Source organism: Pezoporus flaviventris, unplaced genomic scaffold (assembly GCF_033815535.1).
Source record: "Pezoporus flaviventris isolate CSIRO_AGI_PZ_B2104156 unplaced genomic scaffold, CSIRO_AGI_Pfla_v1 ptg000005l, whole genome shotgun sequence".
In the NCBI taxonomy this organism is placed as follows: Eukaryota; Metazoa; Chordata; class Aves; order Psittaciformes; family Psittacidae; genus Pezoporus; species Pezoporus flaviventris.
The window spans coordinates 4,050,117-4,068,726 of NW_026892553.1; the positions used below are offsets into that span (position 1 = coordinate 4,050,117).

The 18,610-nt window shown below is 42.5% G+C and overlaps 1 protein-coding gene across 1 annotated transcript; it reads left to right on the top strand.

The window, feature by feature from the left end:
* Positions 1–7,444: 7,444 nt before the first annotated feature.
* Positions 7,445–13,519, top strand: NXT2 (nuclear transport factor 2 like export factor 2). Its single transcript, XM_061445734.1, has 4 exons — positions 7,445–7,538; positions 9,552–9,638; positions 10,157–10,301; positions 11,137–13,519. The coding sequence occupies exons 1-4, from the start codon at positions 7,524–7,526 to the stop codon at positions 11,313–11,315; spliced, it is 426 nt and encodes a 141-aa protein (XP_061301718.1). The 5' UTR covers positions 7,445–7,523; the 3' UTR covers positions 11,316–13,519.
* The last annotated feature ends 5,091 nt before the right edge of the window (positions 13,520–18,610 follow it).

Consider the following 18,610-nt stretch of genomic DNA (forward strand, 5'->3'; position numbering starts at 1 on the left):
ACTTGGGGAGGTGATTTCAGATGCACTCTCTGTCTAGTATTTGCCTTCAATGAGCTGATGGAATTGTTTGACATTTAGCCAAGGTATCTGCTAAAACTGGAGCTCGAGCAATGAGGCTGCATAACCAAGGTAGTGGTTAAGGTCACTCACGTTTTGAATAAACTTTGTTTATTCCCTGTTTAGACAAAACAAACAAGCCAAAGGTCAGATCTGGCTTCCCTTAGAGCTAGTGGGTGTTTTGCCATTTTTTACCAGTTGACTGCCAGACTCCTGGTATTTTAGGGAACACTCAGTGCTGTTGTCCTTGCAGTTTAAGTCAGCACAGAGTACTGAACTGTTGAGCAAAGCTGCCTGTCCTTACAGTTGTGTTCTGTATTGCACATGTGGTCCTCATGTCAAAATAGCTGCTTTTGGTTCCAGGTTTTAGTACTGGGTTTCAGTCAGTGCTTAGCAGACAGTATGTGTATCTACCAAACAACAAGTGATGCCTCATTAAAATAAGACAATGTATTTCTAACACTTCACCTTCTCAAATGTCAATGGGGAAAAGAAGGAACATTTTTTCAGTTGAATCCCAATGAATATTCCCAGGAATATTCATATTCCTGGTATTTTATATTTATTGATAGAACATTCTGGAAGAGACAATAATGTGATAAAGCTGTTTGATTGGGGTTTTTTAATAAACCCTTTTCTAAAAAGTACACTCTAAAATGCTGATGACAAATTGTAAAGTGATGGATCATTGCTGCAAAATAATAAGTCTCTCACCATCTGCTGATGTATGTGTATCTGTCAGGAGCAATCAATATTATAGAAGCATTGAAAATAGGAGATATGATGATTTCTGTTTCTCCTTTCTGTGGTCTGTGTTTTTCTGTCTCATATCTAAGTGTTCCACTGACATCAGGATGCCTTCCAGCTATCTTTCTTCAAATATTTGTAAAGCAAAAGGTGGATGAGTCAATGAGTAGCCGAGACTTCAGTGAGTTTATCTGTGCTGTCAGTGTGGATTCTTGTCTAATGATGGAAGGGGTTTGTTTAGCAGATGTGGCAGCAAGCATCATGGTCTGCAGTGAGTTAATGAGTGTCATCTCACTGTACGGTTTTCAGCCAGATCAGTTCTGCGATCCGTCTCGGTAAATACCTACACAAATACAGACAGAAAGGAAGTGATGGGAATGCACAGCTGAGGATAGCACAGGATTAGAAATGGGACCACAGATTTTTGGGAGTGGGTGACATGTATGCTAAATTCAAAAGAGCACATTGGTGCTTTTCTCACCTGTCTTTTCTCCCCTTCTCATCCCAGTCATAAACTTCAGCTACTTACCTTTATTTGCCAACTATTGCTTGCAAGACCACTCTTTGTTCCATTTTAGCTTGCCAGGTATACAGAGGTAAGAAAAGGTGGCATCTTCCACAGTTTAATTAAATTAGCTCTGCAAAAGGTGAGCTTGATAGTCAGGGAGTAGATTGCTAATATGGAGAAAGTCAGAAAGTCTGGAAGAAAGGTGTGCTGCAGAGCCGCAGTTCAGATGCTCAGACAATGCTCAATGTTTTGCAGTATCCAGGGAATGAAAATAAACCATTTTCATACAAATCTGTTAAATAATCAGTTAATAATCACACAGGATTCTTGTAATACTGCCATTTGTAAGACAAAAGCAAGTGACAAAACTCTTTACTTCCAGTTGAAAGTAAACAGCTCTTCACTGAAAAATCATTCTTAAATGGCCACAGGTATGTTTGGCCTGGAGAAATATTCCTTAGCACTTGACTGTTGTTAAGTCATCCCACTGACCAGTTAATTGTTGTGGCCTACCTACTGATGCCCAGCATGCAGGTAGGAGCCAAATGTAAAGTGAGCTCAGAATATGATACAAGCTGCCCTGAACTAACCATTTCAGACAGCATTTAAACCATAATTCCAGCCCTGCAGGCCCTTCCCATCTGAGTGAGCTTCGCTCAGTACTTCTGTTAAATCTATAATGTGGAGTGGTTACTGCTCCATTGCAGCTGATCCAAAACTTATTCATAAAAATGTTTTTAATCAAAATTTATTTTAAGCTAAATTAGACAATTCCTAAAAGATGTATCTTTCCTTTTTTGAAGGGAAAAAGATACCGGGGGGGGGGGGACAGCTGAAAATTGGAAAGAAAAACTGCTTTTGATCAAAAACATACAAAAATCGGTTCACAAACAGAACTTCCTTGTTTCTTGTTTGTGTTTCTGACTTTAAAAATGACGGCTTCATTGAAAGTATCCATGGAAAAGGAACTCATTTTCCAGCTCCTGCTGCCCATAAATCTCTGGTACTCTGACCTGGACCTGGAGGGGACATTGATGGCCATTAAGACTCACAGTACCTTTTCTTTTCAGCTTCTGATGGACCCTTAGTGACCTTTTTCCTTAGAGACGGGAAAAAGGACCAGACAAACTCTGCAGCCTCAAAGCTTGCAGCCCTGATGCAAATGATTATGGAGTGTGCTGGTTCAGACCCACACAAGTTAAAGAAAACCATGGTCATGATGTGCAAGTGATGTCTGTAAAATCCTTTGGCTGTCATCTTGCTACAGTTAACTATGGTGGAGTCCACTGTAATTCAGATATGTTTAGCAAGGTTTTACTTATATATGGCCAGATTTTCATGAGAGCTCAAATCCTGTTTCATTACCTAATGAAATTGATAGGTTTTCAAGTGTCTTTAACTCACAACTGTGGTGACACTTTCAACTGACCTGTTTTGAAAATGTATCCCCCCTCGGGAGAGCTTTGACATGGACTAAATACAAGTTATTTGTACTTGATCTCACCAGATCCCAGTGGGTCAGTGGAACAGCTATCACTTCAATATACTGCAGGTTCTGTTCTTAAAACAACAAGAGGGGTATTTATCAGGGTAAGAGTCAGTCATTACATTCCTCCACTTCTGGTATGAAAGGAATTTGAGGTGGAGTGGTGCACAGTCCAGAGTCCCCATGGGATTGTAACAAACACGGGTTATGCTGAGAGTGAACTGGCCAAACCAGGCCTTCTGAAGTTCACTGTAGTTTAATAAATCCAAACTCCAGCTTTATCAGTGTTTTTGTAACCAGCATATAGGTCAAAGTGTGAATGCACTGAGCACGAGACCTACTCCCAGTTCCGATTAAAATCAACAGATCAAATTTGTTCTCATTCAGCCCTTGCTCAGGCTTTCACACTGAGTCATGATCCAACTTCATAGGCATTAATCAGAACCTGTCTGGAACTGGCTAGGCTCAGTTGCTTCTCTTGTTTTAGGAGACAGTTCCTTAAACTTCTGTACATCTGGGTAACGTTACTACACAGATGGCTGAATGCATTTCTGAAAGCTTAGTACATTTTTACTTATCATTAATTGTAACACTTTGAGTAGATCTGACTGAAGTGATAAAGCAGTGACTTCTAAGTAGAATTACTTCCTATCTCCGTACAGATACAGAACTATGTCATTCTATTTGCCATTTGATTTACAGGTTTAATTGAGTGTTCTTAGTATCAGCTATTTGGGAAGATTTTCAGCAACTAATAATTTTAAAGGTTAGCATTATTGATTATAGAATCAAAACCACCCCGTATATCCCAGCTCATCTCATAGTGATCCCAGCTATTTGAATAAAGCTACACATTCTGCCTCTGATTTATTCTGTGAGATCTAAACTAATTCACCATTTCCCTTCCATATGGTAAGTGGGTGTAGTAAAGCTGCATATTCCAGGAACCATCTTCACAAGTAAAGGTATTTTGATGAGTCATCTTGATGTAAACTGCTTGAACTCTGCATTGCTGCTGCGTCATTCCGGCATTTCTCTTTCATACATTCCTTCTGGAATATAAAGGTCTGGGGAGCAAGGGTGAATTGGCTTGAGGTATTGGAACTAAAGGTCAAGGAACTGTGAGGAGTATCTGGGCTTTTGAAGAGAAATTATGAGTTGCACTTGGTTATTACTTGAACTAAATCCACATGCATATTTAGGGAACATTTGGACAATATACAGTATGGCTGTAATTTGTTCAACTCAAAGTGGAAATTCTGCCTGCTTTACTACTCTTCAGACTTACACAAATGAAAGGCTTGTTACTGCTTGAGTGAATTATGCTCAAGGGAAGCATATTCCCTGAACATGCAGAAAATCTCTGGAATGTGTCGGATGGACTCCTTTGTTTCTTTCCTCTGTAAATGATACTTTCTCAGTAAAGAAAATCTGCTTTCAGGGAGTCAGATTTAGGTCAGTATTCTGGAAGTCTAATTTTATTCAATCAGCAAAACGCTACCAAGATTCCTAGTAACTGGGTTGGGTAGAGAAGTGAGAGAAGGAAAGCAGAGTCTCGTTATTCCATAGCATCAGTTGGAATGGTACTTGGACTTGTACCTTTAAATAAACTGTTTCATATTCAAACTACTTAACTGCTTCCAAGTATTCTAGAACCATGGATTAGGAAAATCTGAGATTTTAAGGAAATCGTGGAAGAATTGTTCACTACCAAGGCTCTTTACCTTCATGATTCTTGTCTCTTTTGAAGAACTAATAAGTTTGTGAAGAATAACTTCTCCTTAAAGGACTGTGGTGGGTCTACCCTAATACCTTGTGTTTATCCAAAACCCAACAACTTCTGTTCATTAGTATAATTTCTACCAACTTGTGCAGGACAGACATCAGATTTACAGGTTCATCTTGGAGCTTTTTTAGAGAGTTGACCTCAGATTTGCCACTTTCCATTCCTTGAGGACAGAGCCTATCATAAATTACACATTACATACCATGGTTAGTATGTCCTTTGGGAGCATGTAACCTGGCATATGGCTTCCCACTATTTGTTTTATGGATTTGTTCTAATGTTCTGGTACTGACATTCCATTTCATGACAGATCCTGCATTTCATTCCCTTTGAAGAAAGACTCTACATAAGATATGTTGTGAGCTCCTTCATGGTGATCAAAGACATGAAGGGTTTGTTTAGCTTTCTACTACAGCCTTGTCTTCTGGTGCACACTGATCACTTGTTGGCTTTACAGATTTTCTGGCACAGTTTCTTGCTTTTGATGCCTTTGAAAAAGGATTTCATTCATAGTGTTTCTGCCTTAGTAAAATGTTTCTCAGGACTAGGTTTGATTTGCTTTACTTCCTTTTTAAATCTTCCTAGCCAAACTTTATGGTTTGGTTTTTTTCCTCCATTTGGAAACAATTTTTTGGAGAGTGTTTCTGTACTTCTCTGCTCTTATTAATCATTTGGGACTTCTTTGGTCTTCTATAAAGCATATCTGCTATGTGGTACACATTTGTTCTGCATAGCCCATATTTCTAATGTCTTTAAGCAGTTTGCACCCCACCTGTAAACATTATGCTTGCTGCTCATTTTTTAAATTAATCACGGGGGTGGGGTGGGTTTCTTTCTTTTTTCCTTCCTTTTTTATAATCTCTTTTTCCCAAGAAGTTTAGACCTCATCATCATTAGGATGAAAATAAACATGAAATAGAGAATGGATGTATCAAATGGGAGTAATTCTGGTTTAATTTTACACTGCTAGACCTGAGAATGGGGTAAAGATGTTTATATGATGAAAGTGAAAGATTAGAATTGCAGTTTTCAGTTCTGCAATTGTCTCCCTTTGTGACCTTGAACGAATCGTATAGGGTTTCAGTGTCTTGCTTTTTTGTTTTATTTGGAAATTGATGATTATATGTGAAAAGTTTTAGGAAGTACTGTTAATAATTTGAGGCAAATAGATAATATGGCGATGACTTCAGTAAATTGAGATGTCTAAGGGGAGGACGTCTGAACTTTGGTATTAAGCAATGTTCATTGAGCAGCTGTGAATTCAGCAGGATACACTGTTTGATAGTGATACAACTCCTACACAGCAGTGACAAATGAGTGTACAGCTGACGCCGCTGGACAGGATCTGGTATCCCAAAGGGCACAGCCTCAGATGCCCTCACCCGAACTCAGTCTTCCCCTCTCACAGATGCACCTTTCCATTCCCAGAGTGTTTATCCCCTCCAGTATAGGATTTCTTCCCAGACAGCTCCACATCATCTTTAGTAATTAATTGCAGACCTCTTGAGTCTCTTTGGATTCGTTCCTGCTGTTCACTGCATGATGAAGATTTAAGCAGCCAGCCTTACAACCCAGCTTGTTCCAGGAAAACAGCGCAAGTTTCCTTCATGCCCTCACCTTGCTCCCTCCGCGCAGTGCGAACACGGCCCTGGATGCATTCCACCCCACTGGCACAGCCGGCAGGGATATTAGGGAGCTTCTGCCTATTTTTATATCCACATTCCTCCAGCATAGGGTACAATACCTGACCATGTTGTCTGTGATGGCAAGTTGCACTGTCAAGTAACCAACATGTGTCCTTTTCTACTGTGGTTATTGGCCAGGGTGTGTAAGGAATCTTTATCCTTGTTTGCATTCATAAATAACATACAGATTGCTTAAAAACCATTAACCACTTGTAGCAAAGCACGTGAGACTTGAACATTTTCACAGCTCTGGAAGGTGATGAAGTACTCAAACTCATGGGGTTTTATTAGTAAAAATATTACCTCTTTGGTAGAGCTGGAATGCACTGCAGAGGAGCCATCCGATGGCCTTGTGCTTCTCCCAGACAAGGTCAATGCTGCTTCATGACATTAATACTACTGTTACAAAATGTAGGGAGATCCTGGGCTGCATTGAAAGGAGCATGGCCAGCAGGTGGAGGAAGGGGGTTCTCTGCTCTGGTGAGACCCCCCTGCAGTCCTGTGTTCAGCTCTGGGGCCCCAAACACAAGCAGGAAGTGGAGCTGTTGGAGCGGCTCCAGAGGAGGCCGCGGAGATGCCGCGAGGGCTGGAGCAGCTCTGCTCTGGAGCCAGGCTGAGAGAGCTGGGCTGGGTCAGCCTGGAGAAGAGAAGGCTCCTGAAGGGGAGACCTTAGAGCAGCTCCAGTGCCTAAAGGGGCTGCAGGAAACCTGGAGAGGGGCTTGGGACAAGGGCCTGTAGGGTCAGGACAACGGGAATGGCTTTAACCTGCCAGAGGGGAGACTGAGATGAGCTCTTAGGCAGAAGCTCTTCCCTGTGAGGGTGCTGAGGCGCTGGCACAGGGTGCCCTGAGAAGCTGTGGCTGCCCCATCCCTGGCAGTGTTCAAGGCCAGGTTGGACACAGGGGCTTGGAGCAAGCTGCTCTAGTGGAAGGTGTCCCTGCCCGTGGCAGGGGTTGGAACTGGATGAGCTTTAAGGTCCCTTCAGCCCAGAGCAGTCCGTGATGCTGTGATCACCACATGAACTATAACCGAGTGTCACCACAGCAGAACCATCCAGTGCTGCTGTGCTGTGGTGCCCGAGGTACCGCCGGGCCTGCACGGCGCCTCCAGCACCCCCTGTACAAGCGCCGTAACCCGCCGCCGGCACCGCCCGGCGCTCGGAACGGCTTCCGCGGGTCACGCGTGCTCCGGAAGCGGCGGGCCCGACGGCGGCGCACATCCGGCGTCGTCTCTCCGCGCCGCGCGTCGCCTGCCCATGGCCGCCTCCGTGGTGAGTCCGTGGCGCCGGGCTCGGCCGGGGGGGAGCTTCGTCTGCGGCCGCGGCCTCGCCCGCGCTGGCGCGCAGGGTCTCCGCGCAGGGCCGCGGGCAGCGGTTGCTGCGGTTCGGGGGAGGAGCCTGATACCGCGGGCAGGGCCGCCGGTGGAAGAGGGTGGGGAGGGAAGCGCCTCGGTGCAGCGGTGTGCGCGGCTCCTTGCGGCTGGTCCCGCGGACAGGCCCGGTTCCGTGTGCCTTCGGCCTCGTGCGGGGGCCGGGGCCGGACGGTGGTTGGTGCGGTGCGTGTTACAGACACGATCGGCAGAGGCTGTGTGGATTGGCTGGTTTCTTGGGGTTGTCCTCAGCCTTCAGGGGGAGGGGTTTTGTTGGATGGGTTGTTTTTAATTATGCCTTTCTATTAAATATTAGGAAGAAAGATTCCCGAGGGAGGTGGTTAGACACTGGAACAGGAGCCCGGAGAAATTGAAAGCTCCGTCCTCTGAGATGTTCAGAGCAGGACACTGAGCAGTCAGGTCTGGCTCTGAAGTTGTCTCAGGCTTTGCAGTCGTCTCTGCTTTGAGCAGGGATTTGGACCTCCTGAAGCTTCTTCCAACCTAAATTGTTCTCAGAACTTAAGAACGTATTCCAGGCTATGGTGGTAAAGAACTTGTCTGGAGTATCAAAACTGCCAAAGCGTGTTTCCCATTTGACACCCACTGAAGGTACCCTAACAGCTCATTGCAGTCTCCTGGCGTTTCCTTAATGCTCTTCCTCACACTCTTTCAGTTCTGGCTGTTTGGCAGCTAAATGGCAATGTTTGGCTGCTGGTTAGAAAGTGTATCTGCGCAAGGGTGTGCTGATTGAGAGTAACAACTATCTACTTTAAATAACATTAACAGGCTGAGTTATAATCACTGTTCCTTTAGTGGGAGGTCTAATACTCTGTCTTACGGTGCCAAAGAGTTTCTCTTGGCACTTGCTGGAATACATCATCTTTAAGATGAGTTTGCTGTAGATGTTTGGAAATGCCCTGTGGCTTCTGAAGTTGCTGGCAAAGATAGGAAGATGAAGAGCAGGCTCGTGCCCTTATAGGAGATCAAAAGAAAAGTATATAGTAACATGAGAGTATTTGGTTTTGTGGAGTGAGCAGATATTATTTGATAGCCTTGTAAGTTGTAAATACTGAGAATATAATGCTGAAATAGAATAATGATAAATGATTGTATTTTAAACAGAATATCGTAACAGAACCAACACAGGTTTATAGATATATGGGCAGGAAATTGCGAATCACAACTTTCCAGGATGCCAGAGTTCAGGCTCTGTGAGAAATTGAGGACCAAACAGCCAAACAAACTGAAAACAATAACTGAATGAGATCACAGTAGCAACAAAGGCTGTTACTTGTGGACGAATAAAAGTAGAGAGACGTGAGAATTGTTAGGTTTTTATCTGTGGATATAGCTCTAGAGTGACTGATACTGGAATACATCCAGTGTGTGTGCATGTTCTCTCTCCATCTAATTTTTCTGTCTATATATCCACATATATAATACATATACACACATTTTACATATGTGTATACAAAGGTGTTTTAAAAAATGAGACTGTGGAGTGTGAGACTATCACAGTGTGATGGGGTTCTTGCTGATTTTCAGAAATATCTTGAATAAATCTTGTTCCCTAACTTTATTTCAGAGCAGCGTCACAGCAGCAAATATTTCCACTGAATACTTGCACGTTCACACGACTTACAGCCAGCTGTAGCCCATTTTGTAGTGTAAATATTTGCAATTTAAATACAATCAATATATCAGTATTCAAAATGAATCCTAAAGCTGTCACCTGGCTAAAAGGTGATACCTCCTGAAAGTAGAAATGGAGTTTGGGATCAATTTCAACATTATTTGATACAGTTTTTCAGTGAGGATGGAAAAGACCAACCAAGGTGACCTGCTGGAAAAATCACCTAGACAGCCAGGTTGCAAAAAGTTGCCTAAGTAATTTGGTATGATTTCTTCTCTCTAGGATTTCAAAACCTACGTGGATCAAGCTTGCAGAGCTGCAGATGAATTTGTCAACATTTATTATGAGACAATGGATAAAAGAAGAAGGGTATGTATCTATTGTGATAGTAGTTAGGACCGTCTTGTGCGTCTTTGCTTGCTTTTCGAACTACCATTACACTTGAAAGCACCCAGAAGGTGGTTACTGTGTATCCTATTGGCTGAGTTGAGACCTCTAAACTGCCCCACAGAGGATTTTGTGTTACTGAGCAGCGCACTGTAAAAAGTACCCTTTTAGAAAGTGCCTTTGACTTCTTAATGATAATAGTTCAGTTTGTGTCCAGCTGTGTTTTACAGGTACAGGGTTTGGTCAACACAGGCAGATAAAACTCGCTTTATTTGTCTCTGTTGTCAAGATTCAGCTTAATTTTTTCCCAAACTACTTTTATTAGCAGTTATTACTTCTGTTTCTGGGGGTCTTGAGGAGCCTTTATTTCAGGAGGGCATTTTATCTATCAGAATAATAGAAGAAGTCAATAATTCACAACATTCCTTATTCAAAGAATATTGGTTTGTATGTTGTCCATTCTACGTGTTTACACATTTTCCCCAAATATGTATTTTCAGGCTTTAACAAGACTTTATTTGGACAAAGCCACGTTAATTTGGAACGGTAATGCAGTGTCCGGGCAAGAAGAACTGAGTAAGTTCTTTGAGATGTTGCCATCTAGTGAGTTCCAGGTTAACGTGTTGGACTGCCAGCCCGTTCATGGTAAGCTTGTATTCCGCTTCACTCATTTATTTGTCAGTCTTTTTGTAACTGTTGAAACTGAACTGCAATTATGATAGTGTTTAATCTTTCTTTTGGAACAAGCTGAGAAAAAATGCTGAGGGTTGAAATGTGAAGTTGTGCATAAATAAAACACAAATCGAGAGATGCAGCAAATCCACACTTTTTCTCATATCTGGGAAAATATTTTAAGGACTTTTCTGTGAAGTTCATATTCATATATGATGTCTTTTCGTGTATTGAAAAAGTCTGGCGTATAAGGTTGTGTTGTACTTGACAGTGTCTAAGAGTTGAGACCTCTGCTGTAGCCTCTAATGCTGACCTGCAGTATAATGTGGAACAGATTGTTTACCTGTATGTACTTTGATTTCTTCACATCTAGAATAGATGTCAAGTTCTTTAGATTTCTCATTAACGACTGCTATAGGAAGGCTTACATAATTAAGAAGTTAATGAATTATTTCTAATGGACATTTTGGGAATGTAAGTAAGGACAATGTAAGCAGGGACAAAAGTGTATGCAGCTTCCTAAATATACATGTGTGTGTATATGTGAGTATGTGTTCTAAGCAAAAACTCAGGTGGTTGTTACAGTGCTCTAAAATGAACATGAGATGAAAATGGAAAAGCCATTAAAAAGCAGAGCTGGCCAACAAATACACCTGTGTCTGTGCAGAAATGATGCAACAAAACTGTACTTTCTGTAAACGTGTAACCAGGTGTTAGCTGACAACTAATATAACTACCGTGTACATTTCCTACTTCTTTACCTGGTAGTCTTTGAGTTGTTTTCTTAATACTTTTTCTCCTTGGGAAGAGCAAGCTACGCAAGGGCAGACGACAGTCCTCGTGGTGACAAGCGGGACAGTAAAATTTGACGGTGACAAGCAGCGCTACTTCAACCAGAACTTCTTGCTGACAGCACAGGCCACTCCTACCAACACAGTGTGGAAGATTGCCAGTGACTGCTTCCGCTTTCAGGACTGGGCCAGTTAGTGAGGACTGGCTGAGGAAGTGACCTCTCTCATGGGACGGGTTGAAGTCAGCTGTATGGACAGCCGTTGTCCTGCATGGGGAACACTTGCTCTTCGTCTTGCGCCTGTCATTTATGGAGGGTCTATCATCAGTGTTTGAGGGTTGGTCTCAGTGACTTTAGGTTTAGTAGTAAACAATCTTAAAATGTTAGAGGTTGCTGGTGTTAGTTGAACCTAATAAAATGCTAAAGGCAGTGAGTTGCATTGGAATCATTCCTAAAATGCCTTACATGCAGCTATGCTGCCACTTCAGGCTTCTCGTATATAATGCTGAAACTCTACTAATTGAACACAAAATTCTCTTAATGGACAATTCGGACCAAACATGTAGTTTTTCAACTTGAAAAGATCTGTTTTTACAATAGCATCTTCCCTCTTTTGGAGAAGATGCTTGTGCATGTAGATAGAATTCTGAAAGTTACCTACTCTTTGTTGTAAGAGGCTAGGAGGAATTGACAGTAATTTCTGATGTTTGTGAAAGTAGCAAATACAGCTCCTGAGTGTGTCATCTCAATCCATTCGAAAGGTAGCGTTACCTTCTCTGTTATGAAAGAACTAAATAATCTCATCAGGTTTCCTTTTGTCTTGAGCTTCCCAGACTGTGGTTATAGTTATTTTGCATCGATTTATGTGTACGGCATGCTGAATGATTCGGAGCACCTCTGCCAACAATTCCTGTCACATGCATGTGAAAGACTTCAAACGGATTCTTTTTCTTTTGAAGTCTTGAAGTTGTAAGAAATAGGTCAGTTGCAGCATTTCTGTTTGCTTTAACTGTTAATTCTGTTGCTATGAAGTCTGGGATATTTTTCCTGTATTCATTCTGCAAGTTTTGAATTCCTGCTGTCTTTTCAGGACACATTGGAGTAAAGAAGTGGCACTGAAAGTGTGTATTACTGTGAAGCCTTCAATTTTTCTCTTCAGTACTGTTATACAGAATAGGTGCTTTGGTTATTTTCAACCTAAAAGAACAGCTGTAAACACAATTACCGTCTTCCTCTCATGCAGATTTTTACTGTCGTTTCATATTAAGTATTGCCTTAAATTATTAATTCTGGAAATTTTTGTCTGTCTTGCTTGAAATTTGTGGTTTAAAGCATTCAGCCGCTTTAAAACAGTTTTCAAGACTGCAAGTTAAAACTGTCCATGTTAACTTGGGAACTCGAGAGTAAATCTGAGTTTCAAAAGATTTGTTTCAAACTGGTACATTTCTGTTTTAAGCTGAGTAAAAAAAATAGCTATATACCTGGGAGTGCACTTGCTTGTAGCTGACAAAACATGGGGGGAACTTGTAACTCTGATCTTAATATACATCACATGGGGGGAACTTGTAACTCTGATCTTAATATACATCACAGAGACAACAGCATCCTGAGTGCAAAAGCTGTTATGACTGGCTCACTTGTTTTATGACTTAAATCGGGGAAACTGTGAAAATGAGCATTATCCAACTTGTGTAAGACATCATAAAATGTGCAGTTTGCAATATAGACTCACAAATAATGGGATGTTTAGGTGAAATGAGTGGGTTTATTTCCTTTTAAGGCACTCTAGTGCCTTACAGAATTAGTTACCTGTCTTTATTCGGGAGCTGTTTGTGTTCTGAACTGTTGTGTAACTATTTTTTTATCCTGAAGAATATGAATTCCTGCAAAACAATGCAAGAAGTCCAGAATTTGTGAAAGCTGTAAATACTGTAAATAGTTATTTCTGTATGTAGTAACAGAAGGATTGGTCTGTTTATTTACTGTTTGTTCTTAACAGAGTATGCCAGGCTTCTAGATTTGCGTTCCTCCTACAAGTTTGAAAAGAAAACCCTACATTTGCCTGTTACTGACAGAGCGTTGTTGAGCAGTGATGCTGCCGTGCTGTGCTCTTCTGGTTTGCTAACTTGCTCTTGCTTGTATAAGTTGTGTTACAGATGTGTTTCCATACACAAAACAGGTTTTGACTGTTGAAACGTACTGATGGGTGCAACTGTTAGCATTTGCTTGTTGAACTTTGAAGGCAGTCAGCAGAACACACACTTATAGCTGTACCTGATAAACTTGTACTGGGAATAAATACTTATTGGGTATTTTTATTCAGGCTTTTATTTGTATAGTAGTTTTTAAGCTTTTTGTATGGAGATTGGGAGATTTTGAATATATATGGCAAAGTTTTAGCCCAATGTTATTTTCAGTTATTTTCATGCTATTCACAGGCAAGCCGCTTAAAAATCTGACTTCTGCAATGAATATTAAGAAAGAGGGGAGAGTGAGATGAGACCTTAAGAAGTTCTTCCATGTGAGGGTGCCGAGGTGCTGGCACAGGGTGCCCAGAGAAGCTGTGGCTGCCCCATCCCTGGCAGTGTTCAAGGCCAAGTTGGACACAGGAGCTTGGGGCAACCTTCTCTAATGGAAGGTGTCCATGCATGTGGCAGAGGTTGGAACTGGATGAGTTTTAAGGTCCCTTCCAACCCAAACCAGGCTGGGATTCTATTTAAAACAAAAAAAGCCATTGCTACCTGTAGCATCATTTAGGAAGCTCACTAATTGGCCTTAGCTGCACAAACCCAGTTTAAACTTTTACTTAGTAAGATGCGTAGCTGGAATTGGACTTGGTATGCATACAAGGGGGTTTGGAGCTAAACTTATTAGAACATAATTGCTTCAGCCTAGGGAGAAGTGCCAGTTAAGTACTGCCCAGTGCCATCGCCTCCAATGAGGATCACTTAGGGTGATTCCGTGCTACCATGATTAGCTGTTGCTCTTTTGTCTGAAAATGCTGGTGTATAAATATTTTTGTGGAGTGTAATGTAGCTCATGGATTAAATCAGTGATTTTACAGCCAAGTAATTAATGGCACAAACAAAAGATCTGTTCCATCTTAGCTGGAGAAGTTCGGGATGCTGCAGCTCTGCACTGCTTGTTAAAACATCTATGCTCAAAATAGGAGAAAAGAGCATACAAATGCTTTTTATTCCATTCAGTACCAAACCATCCAGCTGGTTTAGTGCTGCTGGCTCTGCTATAATGTCCAGAATTTACAATAGCGATCTATAAAGCAATGATGTTTATGCTCTAAACTGTGAACAGGAGGTACTGCCACCATTTTTTGCTGTTTGATACCAAGTTATTAATGTACAACCAGGCAGTGAGACCAAGCCAGCTGAAGAGCTGAGCACTTTCACATACTAAATTGTGACTACTGAAGATTTAATAGATCTCTTTTTTGTATATTCCTTGTGTTGTCTTTATCAGTCACTCATGTTGCTTTGTTCTTTTGAGATACTACAGTTAAACTGACTTAAAATACTTGTGCTGTTTCTTGGAATCCTAAAATCATAGAATAGTTAGGGTTGGAAAGGACCTTGAGATCATCAGGTTCCAATCCCCCTGCCATGGGCAGGGACACCTCTCACTAGACCGTGTCACCCAAGGCTCTGTCCAGCCTAGCCTTGAACACTGCCAGGGATGGAGCATTCACAACTTCCTTGGGCAACCCATTCCAGTGCCTCACCACCCTCACAGTAAAGAACTTCCTCCTTATATCCAATCTAAGCTTCCCCTGTTTAAGTTTGAACCCATTACCCCTTGTCCTGTCACTACAGTCCCTAATGAAGAGTTCCCTCTCCAGCATCCCTATAGGCCCCCTTCAGATACTGGAAGGCTGCTCTGAGGTCTCCACGCAGTCTTCTCTTCTCCAGGCTGAACAGCCCCAACTTCCTCAGCCTGTCTTCATACAGGAGGTGCTCCAGCCCCTGATCATCCTCATGGCCCTTCTCTGGACTTGTTCCAACAGTTCCATGTCCTTTTTATGTTGAGGACACCAGAACTGCACACAATGCTCCAAGTGAGGTCTCACAAGAGCAGAGCAGAGGGGCAGGATCACCTCCTTCAACCTGCTGGTCACGCTCCTTTTGATGCAGCCCAGGATACGGTTGCTTTCTGGGCTGTGAGCGCACACTGAAGCCAGCTCATGCTCATTTTTTCATCGACCAACACCCCCAAGTCCTTCTCTGCAGGGCTGCTCTGAATCTCTTCTCTGCCCAACCTGTAGCTGTGCCTGGGATTGCTCCAACCCATTCGTTCCCTCCAGCCTATCAACCGAACCACACAGCTCGGTGTCATTGGCAAACTTGCTGAGGGCGCACTCAATCCCACTGTCCATGTCAGCGACAAAGGTGTTGAACAAGACCGGTCCCAACACCGATCCCTGAGGGACACCACTCGTTACTGGTCTCCAGCCGGACATTGAGCCATTGACCACAACTCTTTGTGTGCGCCCATCCAGCCAGTTCTTTATCCACCGAGTGGTCCATCCATCAAATCGATGTCTCTCCAATTTAGAGACAAGGATGTCGTGTGGGACAGTGTCGAACGCTTTGCACAAGTCCAGGTAGATGACATCAGCTGCTCTACCCCTGTCCATCAGTTCTGTAGCCCCATCATAGAAGGCCACCAAATTGGTCAGGCAGTATTTCCCCTTAGTGAAGCCATGCTGGCTGTCACCAAGCACCTTGTTGATTTTCATGTGCCTTAGCATGCCTTCCAGGAGAATCTGCTCCAAGATTTTGCCAGGCCCAGAGGTGAGACTGACTGCTCTGTAATTCCCCGGTCATCCATTTTCCCCTTCTTGACAATGGGGGTTATATTTCACTTTTTCCAGTCATCGGGAACTTCACCTAACTGCCAGGATTTTTCAAATATAATGGCCAGCAGCTTTGCAACTTCATTCACCAGCTCCTTCAGGACCCGTGGATGGATCTCATCAGGACCCATGGACTTGTGCACGTTCAGATTTTTAAGATGGTCTTGGACCATATCCTCTCCTACAGTGGGCGCAAGGTCTTCATTCTCACAGTCCCTGCATCTGCCTTCCAAGACTTGGGTGGTTTGGTCAGAGCCTTTGCCAGTGAAGACCGAGGCAAAGAAGTCATTCGGAACCTCAGCCTTCTCCAAATCCTGTGGAGCCAGTTCTCCGGAGAGCTTCCTGAGGGGGCCTACATTCTCCCTCTCTGTTTTTTATTTGCTATGTACTTGTAGAATCCCTTCCTGTTATCGTTAATAGCTAAGTTTAATTCTAACTGGGCCTTAGCTTTCCTAACCTGGTCCCTAGCTTCTCGGACACATCCCTGTATTCTTCCCAGGCCACCTGTCCTTGTTTCCAGCTTTTGCAAGCTTCTTTTTTGCCTCGAAGTTTCCTCAGCATCCCCTTATCCATCCAAGGAGGTCTCCTGGCCCTCCTGCTGCACTTCCTTCTAGTTGAGATGCAACACTCCTGAGCTTGCAGCAGGTGATCCTTGAATATCAACCAAGGGTCTTGGGCCCCCCTGCCCTCTAGGGCTGTATCCCATGGAACCTTACTGACAGGTTCCTGAAGAGGCCAAAGTCTGCTCTTTTGAAGTCCAGGGCAGTGAGCTTGCTGCATGCTCTTCTCACTGTCCTGAGGATCTTGAACTCCACCATTTCATGATCACTACAGCCAAGACTGCCCTCGATGAAGAAAAGGGGTTTGTTGTGATGGTATGAATCATTTGTACTGATGGATTTGATATGCATACGCTTCCTTATCCTGATGGGAGAAAAGCACACTATAGAGATGCTGTTTTATCAGTAATTTTCCACGATTTAATATATTTTGTAAGTTTTGAAATTAAGACTTTTTGTAAGATTAATTAAAAAAAAATAAATGTAAAACTCTACCTGATGTTCTGCCCCTTTATTATTATTACTAGTTTTCATGGTTTGTTCTTATAATATTAAAAGGGCAAGAAATACATCTGTGCTTCCTTATCTTTACTACTTGCGTTCAATGTTACACATTGTGGTTGTTGCAGCCTGGTGCTGGGGCAGGCTGTGAGCTCTGTCAGTGCTGCAGTGAAAAAATGTGTCAGGAATAATAACCCCATGGCAAGTGCCTCACCAGGAGCACCATCAAGCTGTGAACAGTGTTGAACTGGCTGGAGTAACCATCTCAAAGTGATGCTTCCCTCTAAAATGTACGAAAGTTTAGACTGCTGTCCAGCAAATACCTGCATGAAGTCAGACAAAATTTGTGCCAGATTCTTGGATTGTAACTATTTTCACTGAGAATATATTGTTGTGCCTCTGGTGTTTCTCTGCCAGGAAGAAATGAAACACTCAAATAAGGAATGGTTCATGTGGTAACTTTCCTTTGCTGTTTAAATCATCCAGTTAGTAATGAACATCCAAGGTCAGTATTTGCATGGAAGCAGACACTGTTCTAGAAACAAATATATTGTAAAGGTCTTGCTGTGCTGGAAGGTGGAGATTTCAGTGAGGCTTTGCAAGCAGTCACATATTGCAGTTATCCTGTGCAAGGCTCTGACAGCTGATGCAGTGTAAAGGTTTAGGAACGCTGGGAAAAATAAATCACAGTTGAGGGACAAAAGAGAAGGTATTTTTTCAGCTATATTAAAAGTGAATCCAGAAATTGCTCTTTCAGTATTCCCCCTGTGCTGAAGGAAAGAGCAGTTCAGTCTTTCTAAACAAGCCTTTCATCTCTGATCCTAACTGTGAAGAAGTGGGTCATTGATAGCTGAGCTCATCCCTTCAGAAAGATGCCTTTAATAATACAAATAAATCTATCCTTTAATAATGCAAATAAATCTATCTTATTATCTCTTGTGTCCAGTGATTGAATGGACTTACAGAGACTAAATGACCGTGTTGCCCTGCATCAGCAATACAGGTGCCTTAGACTATAGTATTTATGTATAAATTGAATTTTGGTGGGTAATTTTTGTCTTTTACAGTCTAAATCAGTTCACTCATGGAAGTTTGCAGTTTCATGGGCTTCTTTAAGGTTTCCAACCGGGACTTACTAAATCAAACACACACAAATGAATGTTGCTGCTGGGTTTAATACTTATTTATCAAGGTCTCTGTGTACCACAATGGGAATTCCACTTAGGTGTTCAAGTACTTTAGTGTGTGTATTCGTGCCAAAGGGGTGAGAATGAACTGTATGTGAACTTAACATTATCAGCTCTGCAGTGTAACCTCCTGTCAGCTACAGCATGTTCCTGGGTTCTGAGTGTTTAAAGCACATTCTTCTTCAGAACTGAAGACATCCATGCTGAATCCTTGGGCTCTTCTGGACAGAATGATCCAGAGGGGCATTGTGAGTTCTTGTGTATAAGTGAATTGATTTAGGAGGCTTGAATTCCTAATGGACTGAAGTTTTGCTATGCTGAAAGGCTTCATTTGGTTGTATTTCTCCCAGACCTGGGGCAGTGCTGCTCAGTGGGGC

Bases quoted from the DNA above. Each gene is read 5' to 3' on its own strand.
- NXT2 (XM_061445734.1), top strand. The intron at 9,639-10,156 runs GTATGTATCTAT...ATGTATTTTCAG, and splicing joins CAATGGATAAAAGAAGAAGG to GCTTTAACAAGACTTTATTT. The intron at 10,302-11,136 runs GTAAGCTTGTAT...CTCCTTGGGAAG, and splicing joins GGACTGCCAGCCCGTTCATG to AGCAAGCTACGCAAGGGCAG.